At 44.1% G+C, this 21,628-nt stretch overlaps 1 protein-coding gene across 1 annotated transcript; it reads right to left on the reverse strand.

Annotated features, from left to right (window-relative positions):
* Window positions 1–392: 392 nt before the first annotated feature.
* Window positions 393–20,258, reverse strand: stx3b (syntaxin 3b; the record flags this gene model as incomplete). The annotated part of the gene is made up of 11 exons (XM_084149834.1): window positions 393–470; window positions 5,442–5,552; window positions 5,902–6,012; window positions 6,527–6,661; window positions 6,722–6,795; window positions 6,885–6,993; window positions 7,121–7,191; window positions 7,291–7,365; window positions 7,497–7,596; window positions 7,667–7,741; window positions 20,229–20,258. 11 exons carry the CDS (start codon window positions 20,256–20,258, stop codon window positions 393–395), a joined length of 969 nt encoding a protein of 322 aa, XP_084005960.1.
* Window positions 20,259–21,628: the final 1,370 nt, after the last annotated feature.

Raw genomic sequence — 21,628 nt, forward strand, 5'->3', positions numbered from 1 at the left:
TAACAGTCCTAGGATGGAAAATCACACTGAACCTATGTCATCTGAATGAGAAATTGAAGCAGTGCGCTAAATAAATATACATTTAAAAAACAATGACATTTTCCAACACTTCAAACAGCAAGAGGACAGAGAGAACCAGGTCAGGGAGCACGGGAGGCTGAGATAAGTAGTCAAAGGTTATTTTTAAGTGTCTTTTTTTGTAATAAGGAAGAGACGGACACCAGTCAAAAAGGTTCTATGGGAAACTGAGGCCATTCTTCTGTTCATCTGAAAGAAAGGGAGAGGAAAAAGAGAATGAAAAAAAAGAGGAAACAGTTAGCCATTGATAATCAAGTGGGCCATAATCTAAATGGTGCTAGATGGATAACCGCGTGTGTGTCCTTTTTAAACCTCTACGAGAAAAAACTATACAAATAGGAAAACCCAACGATCCCGATAATGGCACAGCACAATGTGATCATCATCTTCTTCTGCATATTCAAAAGGACAGCAGAGCAAAATAAGTGAGAAATGAAAAAGGAGGACAGGAGCCCATCATAGGACAGTTAAAATGTAACAGAACATTTACTGGATTGCTGGTCCCTATTTGAATAAATCAAAAACACTTACAGTATTTAACTGATTAATTAAATACAACAACCTACAGTATATCATTTAGCAAATGTGAAATTTGATCATCAGTAATAGACATTATCTCTACAAAACGAGGTAGATAGGACTGTAAACATCTCATCAAAACTCCAATGGAAGCACAGACAGTAACCCATTTTCTGGCCATCCCATAGGAGGATGCCATACCAACAATGGAAGGACCATGTTAACAGGGGAGAGCAGGGTCAGAGGGGAGGGTGTGTGTCTGGGTCAGTATGGCCTGTTTGAGTGAGAGAGCGAGAGACATACAGTGGGGAAAAAAAGTATTTAGTCAGCCACCAATTGTGCATGTTCTCCCACTTAAAAAGATGAGAGAGGCCTGTAATTTTCATCATAGGTACACGTCAATTATGACAGACAAAATGAGAAAAAAAAATCCAGAAAATCACATTGTAGGATTTTTAATGAATTTATTTGCAAATTATGGTGGAAAATAAGTATTTGGTCAATAACAAAAGTTTCTCAATACTTTGTTATATACCCTTTGTTGGCAATGACACAGGTCAAACGTTTTCTGTAAGTCTTCACAAGGTTTTCACACACTGTTGCTGGTATTTTGGCCCATTCCTCCATGCAGATCTCCTCTAGAGCAGTGATGTTTTGGGGCTGTCGCTGGGCAACACGGACTTTCAACTCCCTCCAAAGATTTTCTATGGGGTTGAGATCTGGAGACTGGCTAGGCCACTCCAGGACCTTAAAATGCTTCTTACGAAGCCACTCCTTCGTTGCCCGGGCGGTGTGTTTGGGATCATTGTCATGCTGAAAGACCCAGCCACGTTTCATCTTCAATGCCCTTGCTGATGGAAGGAGGTTTTCACTCAAAATCTCACGATACATGGCCCCATTCATTCTTTCCTTTACACGGATCAGTCGTCCTGGTCCCTTTGCAGAAAAACAGCCCCAAAGCATGATGTTTCCACCCCCATGCTTCACAGTAGGTATGGTGTTCTTTGGATGCAACTCAGCATTCTTTGTCCTCCAAACACGACGAGTTGAGTTTTTACCAAAAAGTTCTATTTTGGTTTCATCTGACCATATGACATTCTCCTAATCCTCTTCTGGATCATCCAAATGCACTCTAGCAAACTTCAGACGGGCCTGGACATGTACTGGCTTAAGCAGGGGGACAGGTCTGGCACTGCAGGATTTGAGTCCCTGGCGGCGTAGTGTGTTACTGATGGTAGGCTTTGTTACTTTGGTCCCAGCTCTCTGCAGGTCATTCACTAGGTCCCCCCGTGTGGTTCTGGGATTCTTGCTCACCGTTCTTGTGATCATTTTGACCCCACGGGGTGAGATCTTGCGTGGAGCCCCAGATCGAGGGGGATTATCAGTGGTCTTGTATGTCTTCCATTTCCTAATAATTGCTCCCACAGTTGATTTCTTCAAACCAAGCTGCTTACCTATTGCAGATTCAGTCTTCCCAGCCTGGTGCAGGTCTACAATTTTGTTTCTGGTGTCCTTTGACAGCTCTTTGGTCTTGGCCATAGTGGAGTTTGGAGTGTGACTGTTTGAGGTTGTGGACAGGTGTCTTTTATACTGATAACAAGTTCAAAGAGGTGCCATTAATACAGGTAACGAGTGGAGGACAGAGGAGCCTCTTAAAGAAGAAGTTACAGGTCTGTGAGAGCCAGAAATCTTGCTTGTTTGTAGGTGACCAAATACTTATTTTCCATTTTTGTTTTTCTGGAAAGAAAAATCTCAATTTGTCTGTCATAGTTGACGTGTACCTATGATGAAAATTACAGGCCTCTCTCATCTTTTTAAGTGGGAGAACTTGCACAATTGGTGGCTGACTAAATACTTTTTTTCCCCACTGTACCTGCTCTTTACTTCAGTACCTTTAACCCAGACTCTAGGTCAGGGTTCACCAACTAGCAGCCCACTGGCCAAATTTGGCCAAAGTTCTCTGAGATAAAAACCATGTTTGGGCTTCTTGTGGTCAATTTGCAGTCTACAAATTATTTATAATTATGTTTTGGCCCCCTGACCATCCACTCAAGAAAAAAAAACGTCCCACGGCTAATTCTAGTTGAGAATCCCTGCTCTAGGTGCTGCAGTCATTGCCATAAGAGATCTCATTAGCCAATTTCTGTATTACAATACAGCAGATTGATAATTACTTATCACCATAAATACACATTTCTTCAGAGAATCACGTGCACTTACAGTCAAACAAGATTCACTCACACCAGCCAAACTAACACATATTCACACACTCATTCAGACGTGCAGATTTCAGCAGCATGAACCACAAAACAATTTAGGAAAACAAAGCAGTCTCAACCAAACCATTAAAAAACAAAATATTTTATTCCTTCATTAAAATCTCTGGAATCCACCATAATACTACAGTGAAGATTACATTTAAAATACATTTAAAAACTATTTAAAAAATGTTCAGCTTGAAATTTCCAGACCCTCAATGTCACATTTCATTTAGGGCCTCGTCAATGGCTACAGCGTCTGAGGTGTGGGGTGCATGAAATTAATTTGATTGGACAGATTGTAAAGGACGGCTTAAGAAGCAAATCAGATGTTAGACTAAGATCTCTCCCAAACGCTCAGAGGTAAGGTGTGCTTTAGGAGTAAAAAAAGAACACAATTCAAGTGGCATCAAACTTGCACAGAGTCATTGCCTTCACATAGACTGAAGTGAAATCCACTGGTGTCCCTCCTCAATACATTTTTTTATTTTTATTTTTTTTAGTCATTTTAGCAGACGCTCTTATCCAGAGCGACTTACAGTTAGTGAGTGCATACATTTTCATACTGACACTCCTCTCCCCATACAAGAATCATAGGTGAGTTAAACAACGCACCATTCCTCTGTGGGCTGGAGGAGGCTGTGGATGGCTACTTTTCAGCTTGGAGGGTCATAATGGCAAGACAATAAGGCAAGGGTGGTGGTAGGGGTACATTAAGTAGATGGAGGTTTTTGTTACGGGGAGAGGAGTGTCAGATTCCCTTCAGTGTGGATCAAGATCAATCAAATTATTGACATTATTGGATTAATAGAGAGCAGTTCAGAGAATGTCAATGAAATGTTGCATGGTGTCCATTTAGTTGTGTGTGAGGGTAAAGATTTCCACTTCTTCAGATTCCCTTTTTTTTTTAGCTTTATCAGATGCTAATAACCAGTCTCAGCTTTGGTCCCCTTGTTTCTCTCCCACCTGTTGCTCATCCTCTCAGCCACTTCAAGGGGGACACCAGCCTGCTCCAACTAGGAAGTCCCACTGGCTGGGCCTTTTTCAATTGGTACAGTAAGAGGGGGAGTGTCCAAGGGCAAGAGGAGGGATAGGTTGAGTCTTCATCCCCCTCTTTGGCTTTACAGCTGGAGGAGGGCAAGATTGAGTGATGATGAAGATGAATGAAGAGGGTGAGGTTGGTTGGGGGACGTGGTCCATCTATTACCCTACTGTCTGTGATAGGATGATGGCGAGGATGAGGAGAGCGAGCACAGCACAGACCACTGCTATAATTATTTTCTTCTACAGAGGGGGAGAAAAAAGGGGAGAACAAATACATCAGTATTTACGGTAACAAATGAGGTGGTGATAGACAGAGGTACAGAGGGAAATGAAGCTCTTAACATGATGGGCGGGAATATCATGCACTGTCAGCCATCATCAGGCCATTCTGACCAATGGAGGCTCTTTGATGCAGAGTATGCAGAACTTCTATTGGCCGATACGAGTCAGTGATTGACAGCAAATCAAGATCCCACCCATCTCAACACAGTGAATCATCATCACTGTTATAGTCAAACAGGACACACTACAGAGCCCAAAGACCCCAATGAGAAACTGAGACCCACATATACAATCCCACACAGCCCAAAGACACCATTGAGAGACTGACACACACACACACACACAGTGCCAATCAGTGACCAGGCCATAGAGCTAAATAATGCAATTTCTATGGACCCAGCCCTTACCATGGGCAACAAGTGCACTTGTGGTATGCTTAGCAGGAACTCCTGATAAGACATGCAGTACAAACAGACCAAGGAGCATGAACACCTACACATTTTAGTACCTTAACACACACACACACACACACACACACACACACAGCCGAGGGCAAGGAAAATGTAAACCGTGGCCAAAGGTCTAGATCCCACTACACCCACTGTGACACTCCAGAGTTCCTCCAGCTTTACTCACCCTTTACACAACTCTTTTTTGCACACCTCTCATCTCTCCTTCAATCCCACCGACAACCCAATAATCAGAGCCACTATGGCCAGCACGATAATCAGAACTGCCACTATTATCACAATTTTCTGTGGGGAACAATTAAGTGTCTGCTATGAAGACCATTTATTGTGGACAACACCTTTATAACTAATTTGTAAAGGACAAAGCAACAACAGAAACACATCTCTCTTCAAACATTTTTTAACATCCTAAAACACACATGCATGCATGACTCAGAGCAAAATGTTACATAAAGTGACCATAAATCACTCTAAAACATGTAAAACTACAGTCAACCACCAAATCAAGTGATGGGGAACAACTGTAGTTACCGTTGAAAGGCAAAAATGCTGTACAGCTAGAAAGGACGCGGAAAATGAAGAGAGAGAAGGAGAAAGACCAGAGATGTGTGAGAGGTTGTGTGTGTGTGTGTGTGTCCTCTGTCGGGGGGTATTGGTCCATATCTGGAGGAGGGTTCAAGGTTTGGGATGGGGATTGTTGGGTACCAGGGTGCCAGGCCAATAGAGGCTGGTCAACGGAGCAGGAGGAGGGGCCAGGAGGTGGGACTTGGGCCTTTCTATAGCCACTGACACGACGGGCCTCCTGCTGAAACTTGGCGGCTTTCTTAGTGTCAGCTACCTCCCGCTCCACGAAGCCCACCGATTGGTCCATGTTGCTCTCAATCCTGTCAATCATTCCGCCCTGGCAGAGGGCGGGACATTGCAGGAAAGAGATATGCAGAGGAAGTGAGAGAAAGAGCAAGACGGGAGCAGAGAAAAGCAGAAAAGAAGACAAACGTAGATTGTGTTACAGTGGTGTGGGCGTGATCAACAGTGTGTGAGGGGAGTGTATACAGTCCTTAGAGTGTGTGGTATTTCAATGTGAAAGTATGTGAAAATGTTGATGAGTTTCAGAAATTGCTGCATACTGTACAGAAGCTTCCTAGAAACAGGGATTGTAGCACAGTAGATTTAGGTTAAGGTAGTTAGTAAATGGGTTTAGTTGATTCATATCCGGGTGTTGGTAGACAGTGTTGGATGGAGTGCAGTACCTTGCGTGCTTTGCTCTGGTACCTGATGGCTTTTTTGGTCTCAGTCTTAGCCACTGTTATATGATCCTGCGCTTTACACACTTGAGCTTCTATATTGTTTACAATGTCACCCTGAAAGATAAACACACACACACACACAGTGAGTATACAGACATAGAAAAAAAAGCAACAATAAGAAAGCAGGAGTATCTATTCTACAGACTCCATGGTAACTGATTGCATCAAATACAAAAACGACACCACAAAGAGGAATATGTTAGGAAGAAGTAAGATGCTTACCTCGCACACGACTACCCCTCAGACAGCATAGGATAACCAACAAGATACATGTGGTTACATAGATTATATGTAGTTGTGGTGACTATACAGTATGGGGTTGTGTCGATTCCAATGGGGCTAAGTCAAATGTGACTCTTACTAAGAATGGAGACTCTTACTGAAGATGAATGAGTGATGGAGGGAGAGACAGATGGACAGAGGAGGAACGCAGAGCAGAAGGAGGGGGGAAGGGAGTGAACAGAATAGAAAGTTAGACCCAGTAGGGTTAAAATGTAGGATAGAGATCTGAAATAATAGATGGATGGATGACTGAATAGATGGATGAGACAGAGGAGGAGGAGTGTACCTGGCTCTCCACCAGCATGGCGATGTCTACGAACATGTCGTGCAGCTCTTTGATACTGCTCTCCAGACGCACAATGTCTTTGTGTCGCGCCTCGATCTCACTGAGAGCCTGCTTGGAGATCCCAGAGTCCATGATCTACAGAAGGGAGACGGTTAGTACACACACCCACACACACCCACACAAACTATTTCTTACCCCTGAAGTGAAGACGCCCGAGTTTCCACCCTCTAACATCTCTTCAAGCTCCTCGTCTGTCGTGGCTTTGCCAGCTGAGAAACAGAGGATAATTTTTGTTCATACATAAGGTTATGATCCACTTCTGTTTATATAAAACTGCGTGTAAGACTGTGTAACTCACTGATCTCTAGCTGTCTCTGGATGCGTCCTTTACTCCTCTCCCTGAAGTCCACCTGGGCCTCATTGTACTTAGTCATCACGTTCACAAACTTCCTGGACAGCACTGCATGCTGGGAGGACAGGAAACAGACAGGGCCACAAGCCATAACAATCCAATAGTTATTCATTTCTATGGTAACATTGACGGTTAGGCACAGGGTTACGTAAAGGGTTTGGGGAGAACTTTCGGAGGCTAACCTGTGATTTGCGTATCCGCATGTCAGCTGAAATCCTCTCCTCTTCCTCAGACTCCAGATTCCTCTCGATGGCTGAGAACCAATCAACATGATTCACCAATCAGTAGTCACCCATACCGGAATTAACCAATCAGCATTTAGTCTGTGTTGTATCGTGTGTGAGGTTCTCACTTTTGAGTTTGTTGCGGGCGTTGTTAGCCATCTTCTTGATGTCATTGGTGACAGCCTCCAAGTCATCCTGCGTTTCTGGAGGAAAAAACACAAATGAAAAGACACGCTGACAGTAACAGGTAGCAAAGACAGAGATGAGGAAGGGATGGGGGGGGGGGGGGGGGGGGGGGGGGGACAGAGAGAGTAGCAGAGGCAGTATGTTTTACTCTGGTCTGATGTGGGGGCAGACAGGATGACTGAGTAGAGCTTCTTGACTTCACACACATTCTCATCAATCTTATCAATACTGTTCCTGATATCCTCGATCTGAAAGAGTGAAAAAATACAATTACACACACACACACACACACACAGTCAGTTGCAAAAACAAACTCACCTGAGAGAAGAACTCATCCATAAAAGCTGCATTGTCAATAGCAATTTCCACTTCCTCATCGTCATTGTCGCATGTCTATGAGGAAAAGCAGAAGGCAGCATGAGTAGTGTACGTACTGTATTCAAACAACAAAGTGGATCAACCGCATATGCACACTGACGTCATAACTGTAAATAGAGAACGTACAGCAGCCTAAGTACAGAGACCACAAGGCTTGGTGATATTGACACTGAGAAGGGAACAGAACCAGCTCTTAGCTGACCTCTCCTGCATGAATAGACATCAGATAAAGGAGTAAACAGACGTAACACCACCATGCCTCAGCTGGCCTGTGGGGGGGGGGAATAATAGTGAAGACATCAAAACTATGAAATAAAACATATGGAATCATGTAGTAACCAAAAAAGTGTTAAACAAATCAAAATATATTATATATTTGAGATTCTTCAACTAGCCACCCTTTGCCTTGATGACAGCGTTGCACACACTGTCAACCAGCTCACCTGGAATGTTTTTCCAACAGTCTTGAAGGAGTTCCAACATATGCTGAGCACTTGTTGGCTGCTTTTCCTTCACTCTGCGGTCCGACTCATCCCAAACCATCTCAATTTGGTTGAGGTCGGGGGATTGCGGAGGCTAGGTCATCTGATGCAGCACTCCATCACTCTCCTTCTTGGTCAAATAGCCCTTACACATCCTGGAGGTGTGTTGGGTCATTGTCCTGTTGAAAAACCATTGATAGTCCCGCTAAGCCCAAACCAGATGGGATGGCGTATCGCTGTAGAATGCTGTGGTAGCCATGCTGGTTAAGTGTGCCTTGAATTCTAAATAAATCACAGACAGCATCACCAGCAAAGCACCCCCAAACCATAACACCTCCTCCTCCATGCTTTACGGTGGGAAATACACATGCAGAGATCATCTGTTCACCCACACCGCGTCTCACAAAGACACGGTGGTTGGAACCAAAAATCAAAAATTTGGAATCCAGACCAAAGGATAAATTTACACCGGTCTAATGTCCATTGCTCGTGTTTCTTGGCCCAAGCAAGTCTCTTCTTCTTATTGGTATCCTTTAGTAGTGGTTTCTTTGCAGCAATTCGACCATGAGGGCCTGATTCACACAGTCCCCTCTGAACAGGTGGGGAACAGGCGTGTCTGTTACCTGAACTCTGAAGCATTTATTTGGGCTGCAATTTCTGAGGCTGGTAACTCCCCCCATCTTGTCACAATACAACTGATTGGCTGAAACGCATTAAGAAGGAAAGAAATTAACTTTTAAGACGGCACACCTGTTAATTGAAATGCATTCCAGGTGACTACCTCATGAAGCTGGTTGAGAGAATGCCAAGAGTGTGCAAAGCTGTCATCAAGGCAAAGGGTGGCTATTTGAAGAATCTCAAACATAAAATACATTTTGATTTGTTCAACACTTTTTTGGTTACTACATGATTCCATATGTGTTATGTCATAGTTTTGATGTCTTCCCTTTTAATCTACAATGTAAAAAATAGTCAAAATAAAGAAAAACCCTTGAATGAGTAGGTGTTCTAAAACTTTTGAACAGTAATATATATATATATATATATAGTTGAAGTCGGAAGTTTACATACACCTTAGCCAAATAGATTTAAACTCAGTTTTTCACAATTCCTGACATTTAATCCTATTCCCTATCTTAGTTCAGTTAGGATCACCACTTTATTTTAAGAATGTGAAATGTCAGAATAATAGAGAATGATTTATTTCAGCTTTTATTTATTTCATTTCAACACATTCCCAGTGGGTCAGAAGTTTACATACACTCAATTAGTATTTGGTAGGACTGCCTTTAAATTGTTTAACTTGGTTCAAACGTTTCGGGTAGCCTTCCACAAGCTTCCCACAATAAGTTGGGTGAATTACTGTGGATATAGATACTTTTGTACCCGTTTCCTCCAGCATCTTCACAAGGCCTTTGCCATTGTTCTGGGATTGATTTGCACTTTTCGCAACAAAGTACGTTCATCTCTAGGAGACAGAACGCATCTCCTTGCTGAGCGATATGACGGCTGCGTGGTCCCATGGTGTTTATACTTGCGTACTATTGTTTGTACAGATGAACGTGGTACCTTCAGGCATTTGGAAATTGCTCCCAAGGATGAACCAGACTTGTGGAGGTCTACCATTGTCTTTCTGAGGTCTTGGCTGATTTCTTTTGATTTTCCCCATGATGTCAAGCAAAGAGGCACCGAGTTTGAAGGTAGGCCTTGAAATACATCCACAGGTACACCTCCAATTGACTCAAATGATGTCAATTAGCCTATCAGAAGCTTCTAAAGCCATGCCATCATTTTCTGGAATTTTACAAGCTGTTTAAAGGCAGAGTTACCTTAGTGTATGTAAACGTCTGACCCACTGGAATTTTGATACAGTGAATTATAAGTGCAATAATCTGTCTGTAAACAACTGTTGGAAAAATTACTTGTGTCATGCACAAAGTAGATGTCCTAACCGACTTGCCAAAACTATAGTTTGTTAACAAGAAATTTGTGGAGTGGTTGAAAAACGAGTTTTAATGACTCCAACCTAAGTGTATGTAAACTTACGACTTCAACTGTATACACACACACACACTACTGTTCAAAAGTTTGGGGTCACTTAGAAATGTCCTTGTTTTCCATGAAGACATTTAAGCATGTGAACCCCCGCAAGGCTGCCAGCACAGACGACATCCCTAGCCGCGTCCTCAGAGCATGTGCAGACCAGCTGCCTGGTGTGTTTACGGACATATTCAATGTCTCCCTTTTCCAGTCTGCTGTTCCCACATGCTTCAAGATGGCCACCATTGTTCCTGTACCCAAGAAAGCAAAGGTAACTGAACTAAATGACGCCCCGTAGTACTCACCTCTGTCATCATGAAGTGCTTTGAGAGACTAGTCAATGATCATATCACCTCTACGTTACCTGTCACCCTAGACCCACTTCAATTTGCTTACCGCCCCAATAGATCCACAGACGATGCAATCGCCATCACACTGCACACTGCCCTATCCCATCTGGACAAGAGGAACACCTATGTAAGAATGCTGTTCATTGACTATAGCTCAGCATTCAACACTATAGTACCCTCCAAACTCATCATTAAGCTCGAGGCCCTGGGTCTGAACCCCGCCCTGTGCAACTGGGTCTTGGACTTCCTGACGGGCCACCCCCAGGTGGTGAAGGTAGGAAACATCTCCACTTCACTGATCCTCAACACTGGGGCCCCACAAGGGTGCGTGCTCAGCCCCCTCCTCTACTCCCTGTTCACCCATGACTGCGTGGCCAAGCACGCCTCCAACTCAATCATCAGGTCTGCAGACAACAGTAGAAGGCTTGATTACCAACGATGACGAGACCGCCTACAGGGAGGAGGTGAGGGCTCTGGGAGTGTGGTGCCAGGAAAATAACCTCTCACTCAACGTCAACAAAACAAAGGAGATGATCGTGTACTTCAGGAAACAGCAGAGGGTGCACCCCACTATCCACATCGACGGGACCGCAGTGGAGAAGGTGGAAAGCTTCAAGTTCCTTGGTGTACACATCACTGACAAACTGAAATGGTCCACCCACCCAGACAGTGTGGTGAAGAAGGCACAACAGAGCCTCTTCAACCTCAGGAGGCTGAAGAAATTTAGCTTGGCACCTAAATCCCTCAAACTTTTACAGGTGCACAATTGAGAGCATCCTGTTGGGCTGTATCACCGCCTGGTACGGCAACTGCACCGCCTGTAACCGCAGGGCTCTCCAGAGGGTGGTCCGGTCTGCCGAACGCATTAACGGGGGCAAACTACCCGCCCTCCAAGACACCTACAGCACCCGATGACACAGGAAGGCCAAAAAGATCATCAAAGACATCAACCACCCGAGCCACTGCCTGTTCACCCCGCTATCATCCAGAAGGCGAGGTCAGTCTAGGTGCATCAAAGCTGGGACCGAGAGAATGAAAAACAGCTTCTATCTCAAGGCCATCAGACTGTTAAATAGCCATCACTAGCACATTAGAGACTGCTGCTGCCTATTGAAATCACTGGCAACTTTAAGAAATGGAACACTAGTCACTTTAATAATGTTTACATATCTTGCACTACTCATCTCATATGTATATACTGCATTCTATTCTATAATATTCTACTGTATCTTAGTCCATGCCGCTCTGTCATTGCTTGTCCATATATGTATATATTCTTAAATTCCATTCCTTACTAGATTTGTGTGTGTATTGGGTATATGTTGTGAAATTGTTAGATATTACTGCACTGTCGGAGCTAGAAGCACAAGCATTTCGCTACAACCGCAATAACATCTGCTAAACACGTGTATGTGACAAATAAAATGTGATTTGATTTGAACATACATGAAATGAGTTTGAATATGAAATATAGCAAAATACATAGGAAATATAGTCATTGACAAGGTTAGAAATAATGATTTTTAATATAAATAATAATTGTGTACTTCAAACTTTGCTTTCGTCAAAGAATCCTCCATTTGCAGCAATTACAGCCTTGCAGACCTTTGGCATTCTAGTTGTCAATTTGTTGAGGTAATCTGAAGAGATTTCATCCCATGCTTCCTGAAGCACCCCCCACAAGTTGGATTGGCACATCTTACGTACCATACGGTCAAGCTGCTCTCACAACAGCTCAATAGGGTTGAGATCCGGTGACTGTGCTGGCCACTCCATTATAGACAGAATACCAGCTGACTGCTTCTTCCATAAATAGTTATTGCATAGTTTGGAGCTGTGATTTGGGTCATTGTCCTGTTGTAGGAGGAAATTGGCTCCAATCAAGCGCCGTCCACAGGGTACGGCATGGCGTTGCAAAATTGAGTGATAGCCTTCCTTCTTCAAGATCCTTTTTACCCTGTACAAATCTCCCACTTTACCACCACCAAGCACCCCCAGACCATCACATTGCCTCCACCATGCTTGACAGATGGCATCAAGCACGCCTCCAGCATCTTTTCATTTGGTCTGCGTATCACAAATGTTCTTCTTTGTGATCCGAACACCTCAACCTTCGATTTGTCTGTCCAGAACACTTTTTTCCAATCTTCCTCTGTCCAGTGTCTGTGTTCTCTGGCCCATCTTAATCTTTTCTTTTTATTGGCCAGTCTGAGATATGGCTTTTTCTTTGCAACTGTGCCTAGAAGGTCAGCATCCCGGAGTCTCCTCTTCACTGTTGACGTTGAGACTGGTGTTTTGCGGGTACTATTTGATGAAGCTGCCAGTTGAGGACCTGTGAGGCGTCTGTTTCTCAAACTAGACACTAATGTATTTGTCCTCTTACTCAGTTGTGCACCGGGGCCTCCCACTCCTTTCTATTCTGGTTAGAGCCAGTTTGTGCTGTTCTGTGAAGGGAGTAGTACACGGCGTTGTACAAGATCTTCAGTTTCTTGGCAATTTCTCGCATGGAATAGCCTTAATTTCTCAGAACAAGAATAGACTGACGAGTTTCAAAAGAAAGTTATTTGTTTCTGACCATTTTGAGTCTGTAATCGAACCCACAATTGCTGATGTTCCAGATACTCAACTAGTCTCAAGAAGGCCAGTTTTATTGCTTCTTTAATCAGCACAACAGTTATCAGCTGTGCTAACATAATTGCAAAAGGGTTTTCTAATGATCAATTAGCCTTTTAAAATGATAAACTTGGATTAGCAAACATGACGTGCCATTGGAACACAGGACTGATGGTTGCTAATAATGGGACTCTGTACGCCTATGTAGATATTCCATTAAAAACCAGCCGTTTCCAGCTACAATAGCCATTTACAACATTAACAATTGCTTTTCTTTCGAAAACAAGGACATTTCTATGTGACCCCAAACTTTTGAACGGTAGTGTATATACACACACATTCACCGGACAGTTTATTAGGTACACCACCCATTCATGAAAATGGTTCTCTCCTACAGCCAGTGAGTCACATGGCCGTGGCTTGCTATATAAAGCAGGCAGACAGGCATTGAGCCATTCAGTTACTGTTCGATTGAACGTTATTATGTGGTCCTCTGTAGCTCAGCTGGTAGAGCACGGCGCTTGTAACGCCAGGGTAGTGGGTTCGATCCCCGGGACCACCCATACATAAAAATGTATGCACACATGACTGTAAGTCGCTTTGGATAAAAGCGTCTGCTAAATGGCATATTATTATTATTATTATGGGCAAAACGAGTACAACAATGGTGTGCAGAACGGCATCTCGGAATACACAACTCATCGATCCTTGTCACGGATGGAGGATTGCAGCAGACAACTACACTGGGTTCCACTCCTATCAGTTGAAAAAAACAAGAAGCGTCTCCAGTGGTCACGCCAATCAAATTTGCCTAAACCTACTGTTCACTAGCTACAGTAGAAGTCGGAAGTTTACATACACTTAGTTTGGAGTCATTAAAACTCGTTTTTCAACCACTCCACAAATTTCTTTTTAACAAACTATAGTTTTGGCAAGTCGGTTAGGACATCTACTTTGTGCATGACAAGTAATTTTTCCAACAGTTGTTTACAGACAGATAATTTCACTTATAATTCACTGTATCACAAGTCCAGTGGGTCAGAAGTTTACATACACTAAGTTGACTGTGCCTTTAAACAGCTTGTAAAATTCCAGAAAATGATGTCATGGCTTTAGAAGCTTCTGATAGGCTAATTGACATCATTTGAGTCAATTGGAGGTGTACATGGTGGATGTATTTCAAGGCCTACCTTCAAACTCAGTGCCTCTTTGCTTGACATCATGGGAAAATCAAAAGAAATCAGCCAACACCTCAGAAATAAATTGTAGACCTCCACAAGTCTGGTTCATCCTTGGGAGCAATTTCCAAACGCCTGAAGGTACCTCGTTCATCTGTACAAACAATAGTACGCAAGTATAAACACCATGCGACCACGCAGCCGTCATATCGCTCAGGAAGGAGATGCGTTCTGTCTCCTAGAGATGAACGTACTTTGGTGTGAAAAGTACAAATCAATCCCAGAACAACAGCAAAGGACCTTGTGAAGATGCTGGAGGAAACAGGTACAAAAGTATCTATATCCACTGTAAAACAAGTCCTATATCGACATAACCTGAAAGGCCGCTCAGCAAGGAAGAAGCCACTGCTCCATAACCGCCATAAAAATGCCAGACTACGGTTTGCAACTGCACATGGGGACAAAGATCTTACTTTTTGGAGAAATGTCCTCTGGTCTGATGAAACAAAAATAGAACTGTTTGGCCATAATGACCATCGTTATGTTTGGAGGAAAAAGTGGGGTGGCTTGCAAGCCGAAGAACACCATCCCAACCGTGAAGCACTGGGGTGGCAGCATCATGCTTTTGGGGTGCTTTGCTGCAGGAGGGACTGGTGCACTTCACAAAATAGATGGCATCATGAGGAAGGAAAATTATGTGGATATATTGAAGCAACATCTCATGACATCAGTCAGGAAGTTAAAGCTTGGTCGCAAATGGGTCTTCCAAATGGACAATGACCCCAAGCATACTTCCAAAGTTGTGGCAACAAAGTCAAGGTATTGGAGTAGCCATCACAAAGCCCTGACCTGAAAAGGTGTGTGCATGCAAGGAGGCCTACCAACCTGACTCAGTTACTCCAGCTCTGTCAGGAGGAATGGGCCAAAATTCACCCAACTTATTGTGGGAAGCTTGTGGAAGGCTACCCGAAATGTTTGACCCAAGTTAAACAATTTTAAAGGCAATGCTACCAAATACTAATTGAGTGTATGTAAACTTCTGACCCACTGGGAATGTGATGAAAGAAATAAAAGCTGAAATAAATCATTCTACTATTATTCTGACATTTCACATTCTTAAAATAAAGTGGTGATCCTAACTGACCTAAGACAGGGAATTTTTACTAGGATTAAATGTCAGAAAAACTGAGTTTAAATGTATTTGGCTAAGAGCTATGTAAACTTCCGACTTTAACTGTATATGTCCATGGTATTGCATAGGGACAAGTAAACAAAATGATTTCCTATGTTTCCCTTCCTAGGATGTCGGGGCTTGCCAGACACGCCAGCCCAGGACCTCCACATCCGTCTTCACCTGCGGGATCATCTGAGACCAGCCACCCAGACAGCTGATGAAACTGTGGGTTTGCACAACCAAAGAATTTCTGCAAACTGTCAGAAACCGTCTCAGGGAATATCATCTGCGTGCTCACCAGGGTCTTGACCTGACTGCAGTTCGGCGTCATAACCGACTTCAGTGGGCATATGCTCACCTTCAATGGCCACTGGCACGCTGGAGAAGTGTGCTCTTCACGGATGAATCCTGGGTTTCAACTGTACCAGGCAGATGTAGGACAGCGTGTGTGGCGTCGCGTGGGCGAGCGGTTTGCTGATATCAACGTTGTGAAGCGGGTGCCCCATGGTGGCGGTGGGGTTATTGTATGGGCAGGCATTAGCTACGGACAACGAACACAATTGCATTTTATCGTTGGCAATTTCAATGCAAAGAGGTACCGTGGCGAGATCCTGAGGCCCATTGTCGTGCCATTCATCCACCGCCATCACCTCATGTTTCAGCATGATCATGCACGGCCCCATGTTGCAAGGATCTGTACACAATTCCTGGAAGCCTAAAATGTCCCAGTTCTTCCATGGTGTGCATACTCACCAGACATGTCACCCATTGAGCATGTTTGGGATGCTCTGGATTGACTTGTACGACAGCGTGTTCCAGTTCCAGCCAATATCCAGAAACTTCGCACAGCCATTGAAGAGGAGTGGGACAACATTCCACAGGCCACAATCATCAGCCTGATCAACTCAATGCGAAGGAGATGTGTCACGCTGCATGAGGCAAATGGTGGTCACACCAGATACTGACTGGTTTTCTGATCCACACCCCTACTTTTTATTTTAAGGTACCTGTGACCAACTGATGCATATCTGTATTCCCAATCATGTGAAATCCATAGATTAGGGCCTAATGAATTTATTTCAATTGACTGATTTCCTTATATGAACTGTAACTCAGTAACATCTTTGAAATTGTTGCATGTTGCGTTTATATTTTTGTTCAGTGTATATTTCTATGATTGAAATGACACCCACCCTGTATTCAAGAGCATGTGTCTCAACCGATGGCGGGTACAACGCAAAAACCTCAGATTATTTAAAGTAGGGTCTAAGCTACAACATACACTCATTTACATTTACATTTTAGTCATTTAGCAGACGCTCTTATCCAGAGCGACTTACAGTTAGTGAATACATATATTTTTTTTTCATACTGGTCCCCCGTGGGAATTGAACCCACAACCCTGGCGTTGCAAACGCCATGCTCTATCAACTGAGCTACATCCCTGCCGGCCATTCCCTCCCCTACCCTGGACAACGCTAGGCCAATTGTGCGCTGCCCATGAGTCTCCCGGTCGCGGCCGGCTGCGACAGAGCCTGGATTCGAACCAGGATCTCTAGTGGCACAGCTAGCACTGCAATGCAGTGCCTTAGACCACTGCGCCACTCAGAAGAGTGGCGCAGTGGCCAGTTGATTAGGTACACCCATCTAGTACCGGGTCGGACCCCCCTTTGCCTCCAGAACAGCCTGAATTCTTCAGTGCATGGATTCTACAAGGTGTGGCGTTCAAACATTGCTCAACTGGTATTATGGGAGATAACGTGTGCCAGGAAAACATTCCCCCACACCATTACACCACCGCCACCAGCCTGTACCGTTAACACGAGGCAGGATGGGGCCCATGGACTCATGCTGCTTACACCAAATCCTGACTCTGCCATCAACATGCTGCAACAGGAACCGGGATTTATCAGACCAGGCAGCGTTTTTCCACTCCTCAATTGTCCAGTGTTGTTATCGTGTGCCCACTGGAGCTGCTCCTTCTTGTCTTTAGCTGATAGAAGTGGAACCCGGTGTGGTCGTCTTCTGCAATAGCCCATCCGTGACAAGGGCAAACGAATTGTGCATTCCGAGATGCCGTTCTATACCACTGTTGTACTGCGCCCGTATTTGCCCATTTGTGGCCCACCTGTTAGCTTGCACGATTCTTGCCATTCTCCTTCGACCTCTTAAATCAACTATCTGTTTTCGCCCACAGGACTGCGGCTGACTGGATGTTTTTCACACCATTCACAGTAAATCCTAGACACAGTCGTGTGTGAAAAGGCCAGGAGGCCGGACGTTTCTGAGATACTGGAACCGGCACGCTTGGCACCGACGATCATACCACACTCAGTCGCTTAGGTCACTATTTTTGCACAGTAACTGAATGCCTTGATGCCTGCTTTATATAGCAAGCCACAGCCACGTGACTCACTGTCTGTAGGAGTGAATCATTTTCGTTAACGTGGTGATGTACCTAAAACTGGCCACTGATTGTATATGCAAATATGATTTTTATTTTGTTTACGCGTTTTTTTAAATCATTGATGTTAAAGATATAAAAAGTCTATTTTTATCTATGTAAATAGTCCGGGTGGCCATTTGATTAATTGTTCAGCAGTCTTATGGCTTGGGGGACCAGACTGAAGAGACCAGACTGAATATAATATGGTGTCCAGAGACATTATCTCCTGTTTCCTGTTGTAGTCTGTTCTCCTGTCTACATCACCAATCAGGTGACCTGATTATGTGCCGAGCATGAGCACGAACAACAATACAGCCCCATCAAGTTAAACATTTTAAGGAAACCAGCAGAGAGAGAAAACCCTTCAGAGGTCTACTACTGCCTCCTCACAGTCTTGTTTTATGTAAAAAACACATCCCTAAACAAACTGCCACACCATTTTCACTTTACTTCCCAGTAGAAACCCATTGTACCTGCGAAATTACCAATGCCTCGGTGCAGCAATTGACAAACATGGCAAATATTTGGCCAACAGTAAGGGGTGGCCATGGTAACAGATCCTGACGCAGCTGGAGTGGATCAGCAGCAGTGCCTCACCCAAAGGGGAAGCTTACATTGTTCAACAGGACAGAGCATCCTGGGTTTTTTTGTGTTAGAAACTAGGCTATTGAGAGAGAGAGAAAGTCTTAAAATACCCAATACAGGTTCTAGGCTAGTGGGTCTACTCCAAGAGAGGAGTAGACATTCAAAAGACCTAGAGTGGAAAGGGATCGGAGATGTAGAACAGTCACCAATCTCACCATTATAGGCCTTGCATTACGCTACTGATTGTTAATTAGTATAGGTGTCAGTTACACCTGCAGTTTAATTACAGGAGACAGATGTTTAAACAGATGTGGGAATTAAATAGCCTACAACTGTGTCCGCCTAGGTGCTTTTAGCAACGCTGGTGTGTTTAGACAAAATATCTAAAGGATCATATTATTTAACCGACTTTCCAAATGTGGGTCTGTTGTAGACCAACTTCCTATCTTCTTACCTCATGTCAAAATAAAAGTCCCCCGTAAGTTATTCATTTTTGTGTCCACATATGGCGCATGTGCAGGACTTTTATTTTGGAATGAGGTAAGCAGAGAGAAAATGGTTATATGGCAGACCTACGTTTGGAAAGTCTGTTTAATAATACAATCCTTTAGATATTTTGTCTCAAATTCCCTGTCCCAGTTAGCTAACTAGCACACGGTGTCACCGCCGCCTTCAGTGTACTGGAGAAAACCGCTAGCTACTCCGGTACACAGCAGGCGGGAGGCGACACCATGTGCTAGCGACACTGTGTGCTAGCTAGCTTGCTAGTTAGCTAGCACACGTGTCGCCCACACCTCCCGCCTGATGTGTACCGAAGTCCTCCTTAGGACTAGCTGGCTAAGCTAGCACACAGTGTCCTTCGCTCCCTCCTGCCCTCACCATCGTTAACAGAACTGTGGGAAAACAGTGGCCAATAGGCAGAGGCAAAGGACACTACCGGTGTGTACCATCTATAGCTAGCTACCATTGTCAACCCCGCCTCTTCTTCTGTGGGTTTTATGGGCAGTTGGCATCCAACATTATGGTGCATTACCGCCTTCTACTGTACTGTAGCGTCCCTGCCTATGTACTGGAGTCATTTACCAATAGAAGTATAAAGAGGGGTTCCTGCAGATGCATGAATGACCTCATGCAGGAACGCCCCGAATTGCGGGATGCAGTTGCACCTTTCTCCCACATTTTCTAATCCATGGAGCGCGCAAGGACACAATGCATATGACACCTGTGGTCCCGTTACCTTGTCCTCAAACCCAACCCCCACGGTCTTACTGCCACAGAGAACACAAAAATGTCCCCAACAGACACACCGCAAAAACATATCCAAGTCATACAACCTTAACATAAACTATTATCTTTGTATCGTCTCTCATGTAGGCCATCTCTTCAATTGTAAATGAAGGCGACTCAATTTGTAATCAAATAGCGTCAGTCAACTACAGGCCTTCGGATAGGATGGTGAATAGCTTGTACACTACCGAATAAGACCAATAATGAGGTAAAACATAGTTGTGTTGAATTATAGACACTCGTTTTTTGCATAGACCATTTGTAATTTGCATGCTGCACATGAGGTAATAATATCTATCTAGCTCTGTGAAAAGTGCCTCTGTGTGATATATCCCAGACCCACTTACAGCTTTGAGTTGTTCCAATCGGTCCTTCATCTTGCCGACTGTTAATAAAACAAGTTTTAAAAAAAATATATATATATATAGTAATCTATATTTAAAATACGATCCCCAATCTGTGAAATTCCTCAACCAGCTGGACAGCTGGCTATAGAACGGAATCCCACCGCCAGTGGGTTGAAAATAAACTTTCTCAAAGTCTTGGCAAGGCTCTTCTTGAAAGTGAGTTTTGCTGCTAAAATAGCCTACTGCCTTTTCCACCAATTGTCCATACAATATGGCTGCTAAAGGAGAAAACCGTGGGTTCTTTTGCTAAATCTCTTTGCTCTGCGGATTAAAACAACAATTGTGTACAGCCCGCATAACCTCTTTCGCTCGCTCGACCCCAGTAATCGTTCTAAAACGCACTTTCTCGCTCACGCATGCGTAAACGGCTTGTAGTATACGGGGCCACGCCCTGGCCAGTGTGATACCTGAGTATGTTGGCCGACCTGCCATGCTATTTAAAGGGGACGCACAGTCGCTGTGGCATTCATGATTTCATGTTGACAGGGACAATATGATGTGGCCTACATTATTCTCGAAGAAAAGCCGACACGCATGGTCCCCCGTGGGAATCGAACCCACAACCCTGGCGTTGCAAGCGCCATGCTCTACCAACTGAGCTACACAGGACTAGTAGTAGAGGATAGGTAGAGTTGGAGGAGAGGTAGAGTTAGAGTACATTTAAGTCATTTAGCAGATGCTCTTATCCAGAGCGACTTACAGTTAGTGAGTGCATTTATTTATTTTTCTTCATACTAGTCCCCCGTGGGAAACGAACCCACAACCCTGGCGTTGCAAGCACCATGCTCTACCAACTGAACTACACAGGACTACACGGAACTAGTAGTAGAGGATAGGTAGAGTTGGAGGAGAGGTAGAGTTAGAGTATAGGAGAGGTGAGGATAGTTAGAGGAGAGGTAGAGTTAGAGGAGAGGTAGAGTTAGAGGAGAGGAGAGGTAGAGTTAAAGGAGAGGTAGAGTTAGAGGAGAGGAGAGGAGAGGTAGAGTTAGAGGAGAGGTAGAGTTAGAGGAGAGGAGAGGTAGAGTTAGAGGAGAGGAGAGGTAGAGTTAGAGTAGAGGAGAGGTAGAGTTAGAGGAGAGGAGAGGTAGAGTTAAAGGAGAGGTAGAGTTAGAGGAGAGGAGAGGTAGAGTTAGAGGAGAGGAGAGGTAGAGTTAGAGGAGAGGAGAGGTAGAGTTGGAGTAGAGGAGAGGTAGAGTTAGAGGAGAGGAGAGGTAGAGTTAAAGGAGAGGAGAGGTAGAGTTAGAGGAGAGGTAGAGTTAAAGGAGAGGAGAGGTAGAGTTAGAGGAGAGGAGAGGTAGAGTTAGATGAGAGGAGAGGTAGAGTTAGAGGAGAGGAGAGGT

Source organism: Coregonus lavaretus (assembly GCF_964263955.1).
Source record: "Coregonus lavaretus genome assembly, chromosome: 32".
Taxonomy (NCBI): Eukaryota; Metazoa; Chordata; class Actinopteri; order Salmoniformes; family Salmonidae; genus Coregonus; species Coregonus lavaretus.